The sequence below is a fragment of the Peromyscus eremicus genome, chromosome 15 (assembly GCF_949786415.1).
Source record: "Peromyscus eremicus chromosome 15, PerEre_H2_v1, whole genome shotgun sequence".
Classification (NCBI taxonomy): domain Eukaryota; kingdom Metazoa; phylum Chordata; class Mammalia; order Rodentia; family Cricetidae; genus Peromyscus; species Peromyscus eremicus.
The window spans coordinates 75,213,286-75,231,321 of record NC_081431.1 but is presented as its reverse complement, the minus strand read 5'-3'; the positions used below and the strand labels follow the sequence as shown (position 1 = coordinate 75,231,321).

The following is an 18,036-nucleotide window of genomic DNA, read 5'->3' as shown; positions in this document are numbered from 1 at the left end:
AAGTTTCATTCAGGCCTGACCTCTTATATCCCTCTTAAGACACTATTTTTAATTTACATAAAAATATTGTAAATTTTCAAGTATAAAATATGTTTGTCCCTAAGACATCTATAGTTTCATCTTATAGGATTGATTTTGTTCTTTGATGATTTTAAACATGTAGATAATGCATTCTAATTGTTCTCTTCTTCACCCTTTTTTATCTCTCTTCCATTCTTGTCAAGTCCTATCTCTTCCCTACTTTCCTCTTGTCTAGTTCACAGTTGTGTTTTGAAACCCATTTAGTTTAGTCAGGGCCATGTGTGACCATTGAGTTGGAAATATCCTTTGGAGCAAGGTAGGGTCATAGTGGGTATATAATTTGAGGCAATGCCTCCTCCCTTCCTGAATCTACTGGTAGCATATAGTTCATCAGTGAGAGGTGGGGTCTAGGGCCCATCCTCCATCCGTGCCTGGCTGCTGATGGGTCTATTCTTGGGCAAACTCAGTGCAGGCATCTGCAGCTGCTGTGAGTTCAGAACTGCCATGTCTGTGTCTTACACAAAACCCTTCACAGCCCTCTTCTATTTTCTGGCCCTGATGCTCTTTCCCACTCCTCTCTTTTGTACCATTTCCTGAGCCATGGAGGAGACAGTAAACGTGTCCTGTTTTTGGCTGAGCAATCTTCCCTATTCTCAGGATCTGGTGCAGTCGTGGGTCTCTTCATTCAACATTATTCACTGTAAGCAGAGGTTTCTTCGATTAAGCATAAAAGTAGCATTTGTTTGTGGATATAAATGCAAATAATTTAGAAATTAGATTGATGCTATATCAATTTAGCTAAACATCAATATTCAGTTTTCCCTTATGGACTCTCACTTCCGTGGCCATGACTTTCTGATCAGGTTTACAGTAGCAGGAGTGAATTCGTTGCTGCTGTGTAGACCTCAAATCTAATCAGAAAGTGGTTACACCGTAACAGTAGCACCACTGATGCACAAGTGGACACATACAACCTTGTAGATTGGTCTCATATTTCCTAAGGTCCACAGATGTTTAATATTGCTGATGACTTCCCCACCCCCACCCCCACCTCCAACAACATACATAGCAGGGAGGAAGCTTCCAGCTCACTTCTAGCTAGATTTCTCTATGTCATGCAAATAAGGTGTTATTGCACTAACTTTGCATGTGAAAAAACTAAATACCACTGAATGCTTCTCCCTGGACCTTGAGTTTAGGCTGTCACAGAGAACTGGGCAGAGGAAGAAAGGTGAACTTAACAGAGCATTGCTTATCTTGCATTATAGAGTTCAACAAGGTTAATCTTTCCTGGTAAAGCATTCTTACTGTATGAATTTACTCTTAAATTATCTCTGTGCTTTTTAGTCTTTTCTGTCCCAAATGGGTACTGTTTAAGTATAAAGGTTAAAAATGGGTTCACAGTGATCTATTCTTTACAAATGTCTCTCAGAAGTCTCAGTTCTACCAGCTCCTGGTCCTAGCTTAATAAGTTATGATTGTTAGTTATTTGGCGGCGCTCTTACCCTGCGAAGAAATGTCGTGAAACACAACAGAATCCACTAACAAGAGTTTTATTAAGATAAGAGAGAGAGAGACAGACGTGACAGGCCTGTGAGAAAGACACGTTCATAAGGAGGGAAGCCAGGAATATGGCACCAACTTATAAAGGCTGGGTCACGCATGCATGCATAGGCTCATGTGGCTACTCCACGCATGTGCATAGATCACATGGTTGAGCTGCATGCTTTATGCAACCATGCAAAGCCACAGGGTCCTGGTCACGCCAGACATTTTGACCTGGAAATGGCTATTTTGACCTGGAACTGGCTATTAACCAATGAACCTATACTGCATGTTGGGTGCAGAATGTTCTAGAAATGTCAGCAGCAGGGGTGGAACCACAGCATCACCAGTAGAAGCACAATGTCTTCAGAGACATCCACTCAGATCAATCTCAAGAATTATGGCTTCAATGAGGAAAGACTTTCAGGATGAGCCAATATGAGGCATTGTTGGAGACTTATTAAAACTAGAAAGATGACACTCTGGAAAGATGACACACTAATAGCATAGGCATGGAATTCTCAAAGGAAAGAGATGCTTCCATATCTTTATATGTCTACGTAGAGAATTTGGGTAGCTCTCAATTTACATTAATTTTATGAAATGTATTATTTGGATTTATGAATGAGATGAAATACTAAAAAGAGTCCTCAAGGTTTTAAGTCATTTTGATTTTAAGAAGGTAGTTTATTTATTAATTTATTTATTTTTGACATCTACAATTGAGAGTTCTGCAGGAAAATATGCTTCTCTCATTAATCAATTTGGGCTTTATCAATGGTATCAGGAGTTTCATGATTTTGTCTTCAGGAAAGACAAACCAGACGTGTTTTCTTATCCTGAGTTGTAAACACATAAGCTCATGTCAGTGTCCACAGTGTCTCAGAGCAGCAACATCTTATGAACTGATGTTTGTGTATAGAAGACCAGTGCCAATGCATTTGATTCATGCTGAAGCCCCATCACACAGACTTAAATGGTACCCAGTCCTCCCTCTCAGAAGTCCTTCAACAAGAGCTGCTGTCATGACATCCCACCCATCAATCATGGGGAAATCACTATAATTGTGCTATTACTATGAGATCTCCGTTTTGATGAACCCCTCTGCCTCAGTTGAAAGCTTTTAGTTGGATGGATTTTATTGGATTTCAGTCAGCATTTGACACACTTCAGCTGTGATGGCAGAATGACCTGAATATATTTGGAAGGAGAAGCCTGCTCAGAACTTGTTCCCACTCTCATTGGTTTCCTCTGCTTTTAATTGTGTGGCCCCTGGACCAGCACCTTGCTAGGCTACTGCATATAATTCTCTCACTCCATCATCTCCAGTGAGGTCAGCCACCCTAATTCTCTATTAGAGTTCTGTGTTAACCAAGCATTCTCCTGAGAAAACACTTCAGCATGAAGAGGGATGAGAGAAGGAATAGCCAGCCAGTTGGTTGTCACTCCCTGCTGAGGTCACTTAAAATACTGTTTCTAAAGTTTTATATGCCATCTTCTGCTAATCTGCATCTATCACTGGACTGGGAGATAGTTCACCTCATAATGTGTGCCTGCCATGCAAGCGAGGGGGTCTGCATTCTACACTGGCACTCACATAAAAAACTGGGTGCAGTATTATGTGCTTGTACTGCCAGTGCTGAGAGGTGAGGATAGGAGAATGTCTGGGGCTAATTGGCCAACCAGTCTAGCTGAATTAGTAACTCTCAAGTCTCAATGAGTGACTCTGTCTCAAAAAAAAAAAAAAAAAAAAAAAAAAAAAAGGAGGGTATCACTTCCAAGGTGATACTTTATAGAAACATTCAAACACACATGCACACACTCATACACACACATGTGCACACATACACACACACACACACACATACTCTTGTACACACACATGCATAATCACATTATTATCAGCTATATTGATTGATTATTGGATTCTTTCCTGCAATGTGTCAGGAATTTGTGATGGAACCCTAATGGTCCTTCTTTATATGCAGTATCACCCAAGGAAAATGCCTTTTAAGATGTAAATGCTTAATTAGATTTCTCATTGCCACAATAGAAAGATAAAGATGTAACTCCTGCTACAAAAAAATGTGACAAAGATGTGAGTGTTTACTCTCCAAGAATGGGGGAATACTAGAAACATCTGCTTCAACATCCTAGGTTATAATCAAGAAAACTCATATAAGAATGGGAAACACAGAAGCATCAGACAGGATCAATACTACATGTGATTTCTTCCACCTGAATTAAGACCTGTGTTACCATTTTCCTAATACATCAGGAAACAATGAAAATATCAAAAAAAAAAAAAAATCGTGGGTTTCTCAGTAAATATTCATGACCAGAGTCCAGTTCTGTGGTAATGCAGCACTCTCAATTTCTTCTCAAAATTTAAAGCACGATTACTCTGTATTCAGTTTCTAATGGGCCATCATTATAGGAGCAGATAGGGATTTAGAGGGTGCCTGCCAAGATTTCCTTGTCCTCGTGTCCTAGCATTAATCATTGGACCAGGGACACAGAGAAACAGAAGAAAGATAGTTTAGTAAAAAAGGAAAAGCCACTGCTTAGAAAGGGCGTGGACATTACCAGAGAAGAAGGAACCTCAGTTAAGGAAATGCCTCCATTAGATTGGCCAGTTGGCAAGTCTGTGGGAGTGTTTTCTTGATTGATGATTTGTATGGGAGGGCTCAGCCCACTGCGGGTGGTATCATCCCTAGGCAGGCAGATGGTCTTTGGTCCTTTAAGAAAGCAGGCTTAGCAAGCTATGGGTTGCACATCTGTAAGCAGCTTTCCTTAAGGAGTTCTGCCTCTGTTCCTGTCTCTAGGCTCCTTCCTTGTGATTCTGCCCTGACTTACTGAGTGATGGACTGTGATCCACATATGTATATAAGTTAAGTTTCTGTGAGGAAAATATGTGCTCCAAAGCCTTGGTCCAGGCATCATTAACACTGCACCCATTTTCTGGCATTTCTAGTGCAATTTTTCTTTTTTACAAGTAACCCAGGTTGAGAAGGGTTTTTAATCTTTTTCTGTCATCTGGCTTCTTTATATGGTAACCCCAATCTCTCTCCTTCTTCCCTCCCCCCCCCTCTCTCCATATACTTACTTTCTGTCACACTATTATATCTTTATACTTTGTCAAAAATACCAAACAATTTTTCTACATTGTTGTTAGAAATGTGCAAATGTCTGCAGATAAAACACATCATTTGGAAGCCACCGTGGAAGTCAGGACTCGTGAGGCTGTGGGTTCTTACAAAGAGCTCAGGTGTGAATGAAGAAGAGGGATCATAGGGAAATTGGGAGAGAACACGGAATGGTGGCTGTGAAATCTGGGGATGTAACCTGTGGTAGAGGAATCAGGCCCCAAGTGCACTTATGAGTCAGGTTGCCATAGAAACAATACCAAGTGATAGATGACTGAGTTAAAGGCTTCATTTGCTGTTAGGGTGTCTTCACACTCTAGTAGGGATGATGTAACACACAAACAAAGCAGGTGATAGTCCTTTAGAAGTTAGGAACCCTGTGTTCTTTCCTGATTGAAGTTTACTCAGTGTGTCAGCAAAGGGTTACAGGAGCCAGCTTCTGCAACTCACTCAAGTGTACTGGCAAATGTTGTGAAAATAAGTTTATTATTTCTTTTCCCCCACTGCTATTTATATTAGTCAGTTTTCTTTCTCCATAGAACCAAGTAGGGGACACACACACACACACACACACACACACACACACACACACCCAAGTGTAGACTTGCTAGAATCAGAGCCTATGCTATGACAAGGTTGACTCAGGTACCTTTATTCAAGAGGCCAATTAAACATACAAGTATTAGTTCAAAGCAGAGAATGGAGATCTATTCCAAGTGACCATGTTAGCATGAGGAGTAAAGAGGTCCAGTGCACCCCTCAAATCCATCTGTGGGATCTTAATAAGAGGTTTAGATTTAAAAACAGGCAAGCATCATTCATAGCTAAGCATATCTGCCCATCCTCAGTGTCTGAGCTGCAGTATCTCCTGTAAGGTGGTCAGAAAGGTTATCATAACTGTAAAAAATCTCTTTCAGAGAGACAAGCTCCCACTCTGGCTGAAATTAACCTTTAGCCTTTTCTTTCTCCCATCCTGCAATTCCTCAAGGAGTTTCAGTTTCTTGGAGTCCATTGTTCATTAGCCAAAGAGAGGAGTATAAATTTCTCTTTCGTTCCCACCTTCTCACCAGGACAGTCACATACACACAAGACAGACTGATATTGAAGTTGTTTATAATGAGTTTGCCCACGGGATTATGGTGTCTTGGGACTATCATGATCTAGTATTTCTTATCTGAACATGCCCCCCAATATGATATAAGCAAATGAATAAAGAAAATCTGTGATGTACCTAAGTCTGAAGTTTGAAAGTTGGAAAAACTGCCAAGCTGGGCTGGTGGTATAAGTCCCAGCTGACAGCTACAAAAGAGAAGAAGAGATACCCCAGATCAAGCAGGAAACTAGGTAGAAGGGAGTTATGAATGCATCTTTCCCATGCTTTGTACTGTAGTGGAACACTAAATGAATTAGACAGTATTCAGCCACACCAGGAAGAGACACCTTCATTCTGCTGTCTGATTCAAATGCCAGTCCCCTCTGTATTGAGAGCTGCTGGTGTGAGACCAAAATGAGCCATCTTAGAAATAAGACCAAAATGCTTTCACCCTAAAATTAAGGCCTAAGATTTTTCCTTTTGGGAATAGGCCATTAGTTACTGAAACCAGTCAATTCAGATTCCAGAAACCAGGAAGTGTAAAAGTACAGAGTCACAAGATAGTCACGAGGTAATGCCTGCCAGACTATGGAATGTCCTCTCCCTGGTTCCCAGGGTAACTGACCATAAAAATGCCCCCACCTGAGGGCAGCCAATGAGAAATGGTGGCGGGCAACCACTCCCTTAGAAGTAATTTCTAGAAGCCCCTAGAAGCGAGCCAATCAGAATTGTACCCATACTAGCACCCCTAAATGATGTAACCTTGTGATTTTTTCCCTTTAAAAACTGAGCTTGCAGACAGGCAGGCACTTCCTCCAGCCTCCACTGCGTTGGATGTATTGGACGAAGTCCCTGCCTAGGCTTGTATTGCTTTTGGATATCCAGAATTACACCTTGCTTTTGCATTCTGGCATGCTCGTCTTTGGTGGTCTCTCTGGGGGTCACGATCTGGGCACAACACTGGTAGCAAAAGACCATGGGAATGTACAGCAGTGACAACTAGTATTCAGAAGGTCAACCAATCAGAACTAAGGGTTCTGCTAGAGGAAATCATCACACAAGGTGTTATGGAATTATTGCCTTTTGAATGAATTGGCTGTCTCTTGTTGTAAACTTCTTGTGCAATAACAGCTATGATTCTCCCCGTTTACCATGCATTTCCATGTTATGTGTACATATAATCTCATGATTGCATCTCTGTTTTATGGCACAACTCTCCTTATACATTTGGGGTAATTGGATAACTTCCCCCATCTATGTTTATTTTTCTTTAACATAAATCTGCCCATAGCCATTCTCTGGACAAAAGTGTTTCAGCAAAGATATCTTTTTCCAAGGACAAAACTGCACATAGATAAAATTAGCTCATCTCATTTACAGATAAGAGAAAATAACCACTAACAGTTAAATCCTCAACTCCTTACCTTCACCCTGAGTTATTTACACAAGATGCTAACTTAAGAGATTTACAGTTCACATTCCTGGGATGATGTTTTTAGGTACTTGCTAGTTATTGAGTCAAGGTAGTTACTTCCCACTGACCCAAGGAGATTGCCTTCAAGGCCAGGCAGGCATAGGTGCCAAGCTTCTTTCTTGTGCAAATTAAGTTTGAATTCCTCCTCAGCCAGGGGCTATTCCTAGATTCCCTAATTGATCTTAGCCTTTAGTTGACCCTACCAGAGAACTCCCCTTTAGTCACTCCCCTTTTGGGTTGTAATTGGAAGCGGACATTTATTGCTTTATGTGTGGATCCTTATCACCTCTCTCTGTGACCCTGAAAACTTCAAGCCTCGCATTGCTTTGCCAAAGAATTACTGCATGTGTATATATACTGGTTCCCTCACAGCAGGGGAATGGATTTAGAAGAACAAAGGTGAGGACAAAGATGGAAAGAACTAGGTAGAGATAAGAGAACAGCAGAAGGGACTGAGAAGAGCTAAGTATGAGAACAGAAAAGAAACCGTAGATAGAACTGACTTAGAAGAATAAAGTGAGTGGACTAAAGAAAGAACTCAGTGTGCTTAGATTCATTTAATATCCCTCAGATTAGAATCTTCAGCTGGTTGTTAGACTCTTCCACGGACCCTGGGAGAAAACAATAAAGGCTGGACCTATTATTGTTTTCATTACCTCTGAACATGTCATGTGGAACCAGAAATAATACTTAATCTTCACATCATTGATCCATGTAGGCTTTCTGAGTCTTTGACACTATAACAAGACACTTTCATGTATAGAGTTCCTGGTTGAGTACTGCTCTATTAAATTATAAAAAAGCTTCCATGTTTTCAGTAAATTCACATTTTTGTGTTGGGCCTCAGTTATAGCTGTCCATAGCAGCAAGGTTGCAAATTGGACTTATCTGGAATGCTGATATGATTGGTGTTAGTTTTGGGGGGTTGAAAAGAGGGAGGTTTGAAAGAAAGGTACAGATATGGGTTCTTCTTCAGGGCAAGAGAATTATTAACCCCAGGTATAGTACATTGTGGGATTTGGAAGAAACTGTTCTCCCCAGATGAAACTGGTGTCTTATAGGTGTCCTAGGGAGGAGGTCCCATCCCATAGTTAATGAGCAGCCATAGCACAGTATGTGCCCACAGTAAGGTTGCCTCTGAATTCAAGATAGCAATTGAAATATGGAGGTTCTGTTCTTTGTAGGTAAGGATTATGTCTAAGGGTCACAGCTCAGAAAAAAAAAAAAAAAGCAAGCCGGGCAGTGGTGGCGCACGCCTTTAATCCCAGCACTCGGGAGGCAGAGCCAGGCAGATCTCTGTGAGTTCGAGGCCAGTCTGGGCTACCAAGTGAGTTCCAGGACAGGCGCAAAGCTACACAGAGAAACCCTGTCTCAAAAAACCAAAAAAAAAAAAAAAAAAAGAAAAAGAAAAAAAAAGCATGCGCTTTTCTTGCATAATTCAGTTCCCTGTACCTATATCAGGCAGCTCAAAACCACCTGTAAAGACAGCACTTTTGACTGTGGGCACTGCATGCCAGTGTGCACTCCCAGCAGCATTGGAGGAATACACCCCCTTGCTCCACATCCTCTCCATCATGAGCTGTCACTTGTGTCTTTGATTTTAGCCATTCTGACAATTGTTGTTTGTTTTTGTTCTTTGACTCTTTTACTTTTTTGTGTGTGTTGGGGGCTACCACGCAGCTCCCAAACAAATCACACTTGGAGCCTTATTCTTAATTATAAATGCTTTGCCTTAGCTTGGCTTGTTTCTTGCCAGCTTTTCTTACCTTTAGATTATCACATCTGTCTTTTGCCTCCGGGCTTTTCCCTTTTCTAACTTCTGTAAATTTTACTCTTACTCCATGGCTTGCTATGTAGCTGGCCCCTGATATCCTCCTCCTTCTCTGGCTACTTCTTTTTTTTCCCCCATATTTCTTATTCTTTATATTCTCTCTGCTTGACAGCCCTGTGTATCCTTTCTTCTGCTTCTAGAAATTACTTCTAAGGGAGTGGTTGCCCGCCACCATTTCTCATTGGCTGCCCTCAGGTGGGGGCATTTTTATGGTCAATTACCCTGGAAACCAGGTAGAAGACATTCCATAGTCTGGCAGGCATTACCTTGTGACTATCTTGTGACTCTGTACTTTTACACTTCCTGGTTTCTGGAATCTGAACTGACTGGTTTCAGTAACTAATAGCCTATTCCCAAAAGGAGAAATCTTAGGCCTTAATTTTAGGGTGAAAGCATTTTGGTCTTATTTCTAAGATGGCTCATTTTGGTCTCACAGTATCCACCTACTTGTTCTAGGATTATAGGTGCACACTGAACATATGGATTTTCATTTGGATTCTGAGGAACTGAACTCAAGTTGGTATCCTTGCTTACCCACTGAATCCAAGGCCTGAGGATGTCTTTCCTGGAAAGTGCTACTATTGGTTAGACTTATGGCTGCCTAATCTGCACTAAGTATCTCCTGCTGATACTTGGACCCTGGGTAGAAATTGATTTCAGGCAGTTGCTCCAGATAGTCTGCTCCCCTGAGAAGCCCTCCCTGGTTTCCACAAATGCTGTTGGCTTGGGTACAATTTTCAGAGAAATTGAGCCCTATCATTCAAAAGCTGCTGTTCAATGGCTTTGGAAGGACGCCTCTGCAGGTGTTCAATGGCTTTGGTAGGACGCCTCTGCAGGGGATGTGATGTGTGGCACTTTGGGATGACATTAGCAGAGGGGCACTCTTTCTGGGGAGATTAGTTTTCAGAGTCTAAAGGAGATGTGTAGTGCAAATGGAGGTATGACATGTTTGGATGTAGAGTTTGTTATCCAAACACAAAATGGCTTTCACAAAAAACACTTTTCCACTGTTCAAACAGTAGTCCAGCCTTTTCTTCTCTATTCCTCTACAGAAACAGACAACATGTGGGGTTGAGCACATAAATTCATTCTTCAGTTCATCATAACTTCCTAATTTGAAACTTGTTTTGTTGGTTTGGATGTACAAAGTTCCTTACAAATAGTAATCTGCTTACTGCATTCTCTATTTTAGTCAAAACTAGTTCTTTTTGTTGTTGTCTCATGTAGCCCAGGCTGGCCCCAAACTCAATAAGTAGCCCAAGGTGAAGCTGAACTTCTGAACCTTCTGCCTCTACCTCCTGATAACAGAGATTACAGTGTACAACACCAGGCCTAGCTTATGTGCTGCTCAGGATTTATTAGGGGTGTTGTGTATGCTAGGCAAGCCCTCGGCAAAGTGCACTGCATCCCCAACAGACACACTCCTATAGTTCCCATGTTCAGCCTCTCCTGCAGTTCCTACCCCATGTAACAGCAAATATCCTTACTAAGTCTGAAATGTAGCCAACATCACTTTAGTGTTGGTCTCTGTCCCTGTCTTCTGTCCTTGGCATTTACTATCCCTTCAAGCTCCTTCCATATCTCTGCTGTTCCCCAGTTACTTCATTTTGCTAATTCCCCAAGGTTTTACAATGCATTCTCTGCAGACACTGACAGTCACAGCACATTCCTTCCTCTCCTTGCCCACCTCACTTTCAGGAAAACATCATTTGCTTAGAAAACCTTTTCATCACTTTTTTTTCATGCCATTCTTCCTTGGGAGCCAGGATTAATTTCCCTTTTATCACATTTCTCTTTGTAACAGTATTTCCTATGTGTATTGCTTTCAATACTATTCCAGAGTTTGTTACATGGTTAACTCACCATACAGCTTTTCTCAGGGTTTTAGTGTAATTATTTTTATGTTTTTTGTTTCCCTAAAAGTGTTGATTCTTTCTCCTCCCTCTCCCTGGAATCTCAGACTGCCTTTACAGATAGATAGCACTGGGATCTTAGGACATGAACAGGAAGCAGTCTTGTGAGTCTGTCTGAGCAAAGATAACATATTTTTTCCTTTAAGATCATGAAGCTGAATGTGGAAAGATCCTGAAATTAAGGTCAGCGCTGTGTGGTTGTGTATACCAACTGTCAGATTGTGGAATAAAAATGGCTTTTATATGTTTGCTTTCTTATTATTTTTCAGGGCAATGTCACTTTTTCCTGCTCAGAACCACAAATAGTCCCCATCACATTTGTCAACTCCAGAAGCAGTTATTTGCTGCTGCCCGGCACCCCCCAGATTGATGGACTGTCAGTGAGTTTCCAGTTTCGAACATGGAACAGGGATGGTCTGCTTCTGTCCACAGAGCTCTCTGAAGGCTCAGGGACCCTGATGCTCATGCTGGAGGGTGGGACTCTGAAGCTCCTGATTAAGAAAGAGACAGGACATGGAACTGAAATCCTTACAGGTACAGTCATTGCACAATTCCATTTAATCTCCCCCACCCTCCTCTCCCTTCCTTATCTGTCTTACTTTCTTCCTCTTTTCCTCTTTTTCTCCTACCCTCCCTTCCCCTTCCTGCTTCCCCTTCCCCTTCCTCTCCTCACTTCTCTTTTCTTTTGTTTATAATGATTTTTCTTCAACCTAAGTCAACCAGGGTTGAGTTTCTGCCTAAAACACACCAGTTCATACTTAGGGATGAAGGGTGGCCTAGAGGTGGCAAGCTGACTATAAATATGAAGGGGGTTGCTCTCTCTCTCATGCATTAATTAGACAAACAGAAACAGTCTGAATTAACCATGTGTACTTCCACAAATCTCTCAGTTGTTTCTCTGTAGGATCGTCATGAAAGTGGACATGAGCTTTCCTATCCAGGAGTATTTAGCACCCTCTATACCATCTGTGGAGTGGTCTGCTTAGTCCTGTGTAGAGATCTCTCACATTGAGTCTTTACCATAGTCACTCCAGGAAAAGGCTGTTTTTCAAACTTTACACATTAGCAAATGGTGGGTTACAAAAATGTTTCCAGAATCACATGTTTCAAAATGATAGAGCTGACAATTTGTTTAGAATTTGTCTGGCTTCTGTAGGTGTAACCGTCTTATTAAATAAGAAACACAGAGCCAATGCAGAGATGAAAGCCCAAGAGGTCAGAGCTAAGAGCTAAAAACCTTACCCTTCACTGCCGCTTCTGTCCTTCTCAGCAAGAGAGCTACTTCCTGTCTGTTTGACTTTTTTTTTATAGACTTTCTATTCTGCCTTCTCATTGGTTGTAAACCCAAACACATGACCTCCTCATCACTGCCCATCTGTACAGACCTCCAGGTCTTCTATGGTTGGTATTGAGATTAAAGGCGTGTGTCTCCATGCTGGCTATGTCCTTGAACACACAGAGATCCACCTAGCTCTGCCTCTCAAGAGCTGGGATTAAAGGCATGCACCACCACCGCTCAGTTTCTGCTATGGCTTGCTCTTAGCTCTGACCCCCAGGCAACTTTATTTATTAACATACAAATAAAATCATATTTCAGTACAATTAAAATATCACCATATTTCCCCTTTTCTATTTTAATAAAAAGAAAAAAGGAAAAAGGTTATAACTAACATAAGAAAAACTATATACAAAAGTACAATAACTATATACCCTATATACAAATAATAAATACCTAAACAATGTCTAGTCCATTTGTATTTGACAAATCATTCCATGTCATATTTCTATAAGATCTTGGGGATTTTTCTTTATAGCCCCTATGTTCTATTTCATATTAATTAGTGAGCTTTAACAATTGTATTTCTTAAATACATTTAAAAGTTATTAAGTATGTACTGTTATGTGTGGCCTCAGGGTATGATGAAACTTTTCTAAATGGTCATAAATTGGCTGAGGTCTGGGAAACACAGTCTTCTCTCTCTGTCTCTGTCTCTGTCTGTGTGTGTGTGTGTGTGTGTGTGTGTGTGTGTGTGTGTGTGTGTGTATGCATACCTCTGTTGGCCTCTGTGTATGTGCCCTCAAGCATGCTTGTGTGTGTGCAGATATGAGTGCATGTGTGCATATGTAGTAGACAGTAAAGATCAGTGTTGAGTATTGTCTCTCAGCCTTTATTTATTTATGCCATCTACCTTCCTTCCTCCCTCCCTCCCTCCCTTCCTTTCTTTCTTTCTTTACTTACTTATGCTTTTGAAATTGGGTTTTCACTGGCCTGTAACTTGCCAAGTATACCAGGCTGAATGTTTGGTGAGAACCAGAAATCCCCCTGTCTCTGACTCCTAAGAGCTGGAGTTACAAATACTCACTAGCACATGGTGGCTTTTTTATATAACTTCTGTGAATCTGAACTCAAGTCCTCAAGCTTGTGTATAACAATCACTTTATTGACTGGGCCATCTTCTTATTCTTGTGTGGATGATTCTCAATCTCAATGGTATAGATCTACAGGCAATTCTGTTTTTCAGTACTCCAGATCTTCCATCTGGATTTCTCTTATTTTTTTTGAAGTGTGTGTGTGTGTGTGTGTGTGTGTGTGTGTGTGTGTGTATGTGTGTGCATATTGCATGTTGCGTATATCTCACTTGTGTGGAAATGTGCACACTGAAGTCAAAAGCTGCCTCTCTAACCTCTAAGCTGAATTTCTTAAACATGAAAGAATATAACCTTTTCCCACATTCTCCATTGACATATGGATATCTCCTGGTCATCAAGTAGCATCAAATAGCATGCTTTTCTTATATGGCAAGTACTGAATGACGTTGGACCATATGACAAGGTTGGGGCTGAGGCATCTGAATCAGTCAACAGATCCTGAGAGAAATCTGAACATAAATAATCCAAGTCAAATCTTCCACTGTAGTGCTGTGGACCATCATCCACCACAAATTTCACTATAGTGTATTATTCTCTGCTTAGATGGCAGTCTTTGCTCATTGGTCTGTGAATTTCATTACTCTAATAGACTAGATAAAATCAAGTTAAATATTAAAGATTATAATAGTCAGTCTGGTCAGGCCATGGGAAAGCCTCAAGTGTGTATGTATGGTGGGGCAGTGTACACACGAGGTCATTGGAGGTAATTTCATGTCCTGCTCTATCACTCTCCACCTTATTCTCTTGAAACAGGGTCTCTCACTGCAACTTCAAGACAGAAGAGTTTATTTCAGCTTGTAGTTTGAGGGCACAGTCCTGGTGGCAGGAGCTTGAGGCACCTGACAGGGCACATTGAATCTGCAGTCCAGAAACAGAGAGTGACGAATGCCTAGCTCACTTTCTTCTTTTTAGTCAGTCCAGGACTCCAGACAGTGGAATGGCACAACCCACACTGATGGTCAGTCTTCCTACCTTAATTAACACAGTGCAGAAACTGTCTCACAGACATGCCCTGAGTTGGTTCTAGAGCCTGTCAAATTGTCAGTCAATACAATGACAACTCCCCAAATAAAAGCCATAGTCTCTTTGTAACCTAATTTTGGACATGGTAACCTATTATTTCTGCCATATGCCAAAAAATAAGTCCAGTTCATGCTTAAGTGAACTAATTCTACTTTCAAGGCTTCAAAGATGTCTCAGTCAGAAGAGTGTTTGCATTTGAAGCAGAGGGACCTGCCATTGACCCCAAAACTCCATAAAAAGCTGGTCATGGTGACATACACTTGTCATCCCATCCTGGGGTGATTGGGGACAGGTGGATCCCTGGCTCTTGCTGGCCGGCTAATTTAGCTTAATCAGTAAGTGCCAGGCCAGTGAGAGACCTTGTCTCAAAGGAGGTAAATTGTGTTCATTAAAGTAACACCTAAGACTGTCTTCTGATTTTCATGTGTGTGGTCACATATGCGTGTGAACCCTTCCCTCACACAAACACACACATGCACAACCATAAAAATGACTTTCTTAGACTATGACAGCCATTAATGAGAAAAGTGTACCTGAAACTCTTAGCATTGAGAAGCTGATTAATAAATTCCCATTCCCTCCATACTGAGTGAAGGGCCTTATCTCAGGATTGTAAAAGCTGTGGGTGAATCTACATTCAGAGGAGCTTTCTAATATTTATTATATTCCTGCTAATGCAGGTGAGTTATTCACTTTGAATGATAATATTTTTCATGTTCACAGTTATAAAATTTAAACCATGATCCTCCTTATTTGGAGAATAAAAAAGTGAGACGGCACTGAGCTGTCTCTCACTAATTGGTAAGATGTTTGAGCACAGAGATTTGTAGGCCTTGGTTCACAAATGCAGTCTCACTATGGTACATGCCCTGGCAGTGAGTCCTCTAAAGAACCCAGGAATGCTTCTACTATTAGGCACATATTAGTCCATTTACACACACTTTGGGCTGAGAGAGAGGCTGGTAAGAGTTTTTGGGTTACCCAGCTGCAAGGGGGAAAAAAAGAATTGTATCATTTCATACATATGCCCCAAGTGCTGGACCAAATGGAAGGAAGTTAAATATGTAACTTAACAGATGAAGCTTGTGTTAGAGGCTAGCCTATAATTCTATCCCCAAGAGCATTTTTCTACACTTTACAAAATTTGAATCTCTTAACATGGCCTTCAAACAAACTAAGAAATTATTTGTTCTCACATTTTTTCTACCTGGAAAGAATGAGAGGACTAAAAAGCCAAAGTGAACCTTATAGATTTTTCTTGTCTTAAAGTTCTAAACAAACTTACTTTGAAAATAAGAGCTCCTTTTGAGAGCTTACTGGCTTCATGAGAGAGTAAAATAATATATACATAAATGGCAATTACATCAGTAAACTTTGTGTGTGTGTACACATATTTGTGTGTATGTATATGTGCATGCCTGTATATTCAGAGTTTACATGTGCCTTTACACATCTACAGAGGTCAGAGAGGAATACAGGGCACCTGCTTTGTCACTCTGCTTTATTCCTTTAAGGCAGGATCTCTCACTAAACCTGGAATTAAGCTGCTAGCCACCATGACCCAGGATCCTCCTGTCTCCACCTTCCATAGAGCTGGGGTTACAGAGGCTTTTGATGTACAGGAGGTTTCATATTAGGTCCTCATGATGCTCAAACTTCTTATCTAATGAGCCTTCATTTTGGAAAGTTTTAGAACCGATAAGTCTCCCCTTGACACATGATGTGCCTTTTAAAGCAGAATGTGATACTCTTTATTAATAGCTCAGGCTACCCAGAGCTACCTGTGACTAGGTCAAGGTTTCTTGTACCTCTGTCTCAGAGGGAAATTGATTCTTGTGGGAAGGACAGCACAGAGCTATCTGCTACTTTTCTACTTACATTTTTTTCCTACAAGGGCACTGCAGTTCCAAGATATTTGGGGTCTTTTGTCCTGAAAGTGAGAGAAAGGCTTGTCAAGTAAATACAATCCCTGCATAGGAGGAATCTGAACTCTATTGTGTAGGGGGATGGAATTTGAGAAAGAGTGTAATGCCCACCTTGTATTTTTTTCTTCATCTCTTTTCTTGAAAGAGCCATACATGTGAGTATTAAGAGAGATACAGGACCCCATTTCTCTGTCAAGAAGATGATGTTAGATCCAGTGAGTATTGTGCAGGCCATGTTGATCACACTAGACCTTATCACTGAGATCCATAATGAACAAATCTCATCAAACTTCATGATAGGGTAATTTTAATACTTGCACATCTTGAAGAAATATTTATGAATTAGATGGTGAGCTCAAGGAACCAAAACGGCATTCACCAAGATCTTTCATTTAGATTGCAATATGTCATTTTTGATGATTTCCCTGAAAATACTGGACAGGTTTGGCCTACTTGTTTCTTTTCCAAGAAATTGTAGAAAGAGCTACAAGGAGTTGTAAGGATCAGGCCGTGCTCTCTCTGGGTCAATTCCCTTCCTGTCACTGTGATAAAATACTGAAAGATAAGAAACACAGGAAGGAATGCTTGTTTTGCCTCCGTTTCAGGTTGCAGTCTCTCATGGTGGAGAAGGCATGGCAGTGGGGGCTTGATTGATGGTGATAGTCACATTGTATACACTGTCAGGAAGCAGAGAGATAAGTGCTTGCTTGTGGTTAGCTCACTTGCTGTTTTATACAGTTTGAGATCTCAACCTAAGGAATGATGCCACCCACAATGGGAGGATCTTCCCTGTAGCTGGAGAATTTTTCTCCAGCTCCCACTGCCAAGTCCCGCCAGTCCCATCGCCCACTTATAAAATAAACACACAGACTCTTACATTATTTAAAGTGCTTGGCCATTAGCTCAGGCCTATCATTGTCTAGCTCTCACTCATATTCAGCCCATTTCTATTAATCTTTACTTTTCCACGTGGCTCATGGCTTACCGGTACTTTACATCTTCCTTGTCTTGGCGGTGGCTCCAGCTGGTCTCCCTTTCCTTCCTCCTTCCCCAATTCTCCTCTCTCCTTGTCCCGCCTATACTTCCTGCCTGGTCACTGACCAATCAGTGCTTTATTTATATAGAGCGATATCCACAGCATTTCCCCTTTTTTTTCTTTTTTTAAAAAGAAAGGTTTTAACTTTAACATAGTAATACTACATATAACAAAATAATTATTGAGTAAGAATTATAGTTACAATATAAAAGAAGATATCTTATATTTGTGAGTTTAAGGTTTTATATCTAACTTATCTTTTATCATAACTAAGGAAAATTGTAAGTATCTAGTCTTTAACCACATCAAAGACCTCAGAAGGATATAATACTACCTGAGAAATGGGAGAAGGATGCAAGCAACTTTCTGGAGTCTTGTAGAGTAGACAGAGACAGCTGACAGCCTGGACAGTCATTCAAAGTTCTCTTGTAAAGTTGGGGCATCAGTCTTCAGCCCACAGGCCTAGAGTCTCTCATTTACTTTTTTTTTTGTGTCCTGTAGAATGTCTTGTAGTTTTCTCTGTAAATCAGGAACCTGAAGGACCATTTTGTCAAGCAAAGTTCAGTGGTTAACTTTCTATGGGTCCTGTATGTCAAGTT

General features: G+C 40.9%; 1 protein-coding gene across 3 annotated transcripts in view; it reads left to right on the top strand.

Annotated features, from left to right (window-relative positions):
* Cntnap5 (contactin associated protein family member 5) overlaps positions 1 to 18,036 on the top strand; it is a 920,429-nt gene that overhangs the window by 483,662 nt on the left and 418,731 nt on the right. For all 3 annotated transcript variants that reach the window (XM_059280761.1, XM_059280759.1, XM_059280758.1), the window contains exon 8: positions 11,293 to 11,557. In XM_059280761.1, coding sequence (XP_059136744.1) covers positions 11,293 to 11,557 — 265 coding nt within the window. The remainder of the gene's footprint in view (positions 1 to 11,292; positions 11,558 to 18,036) is intronic.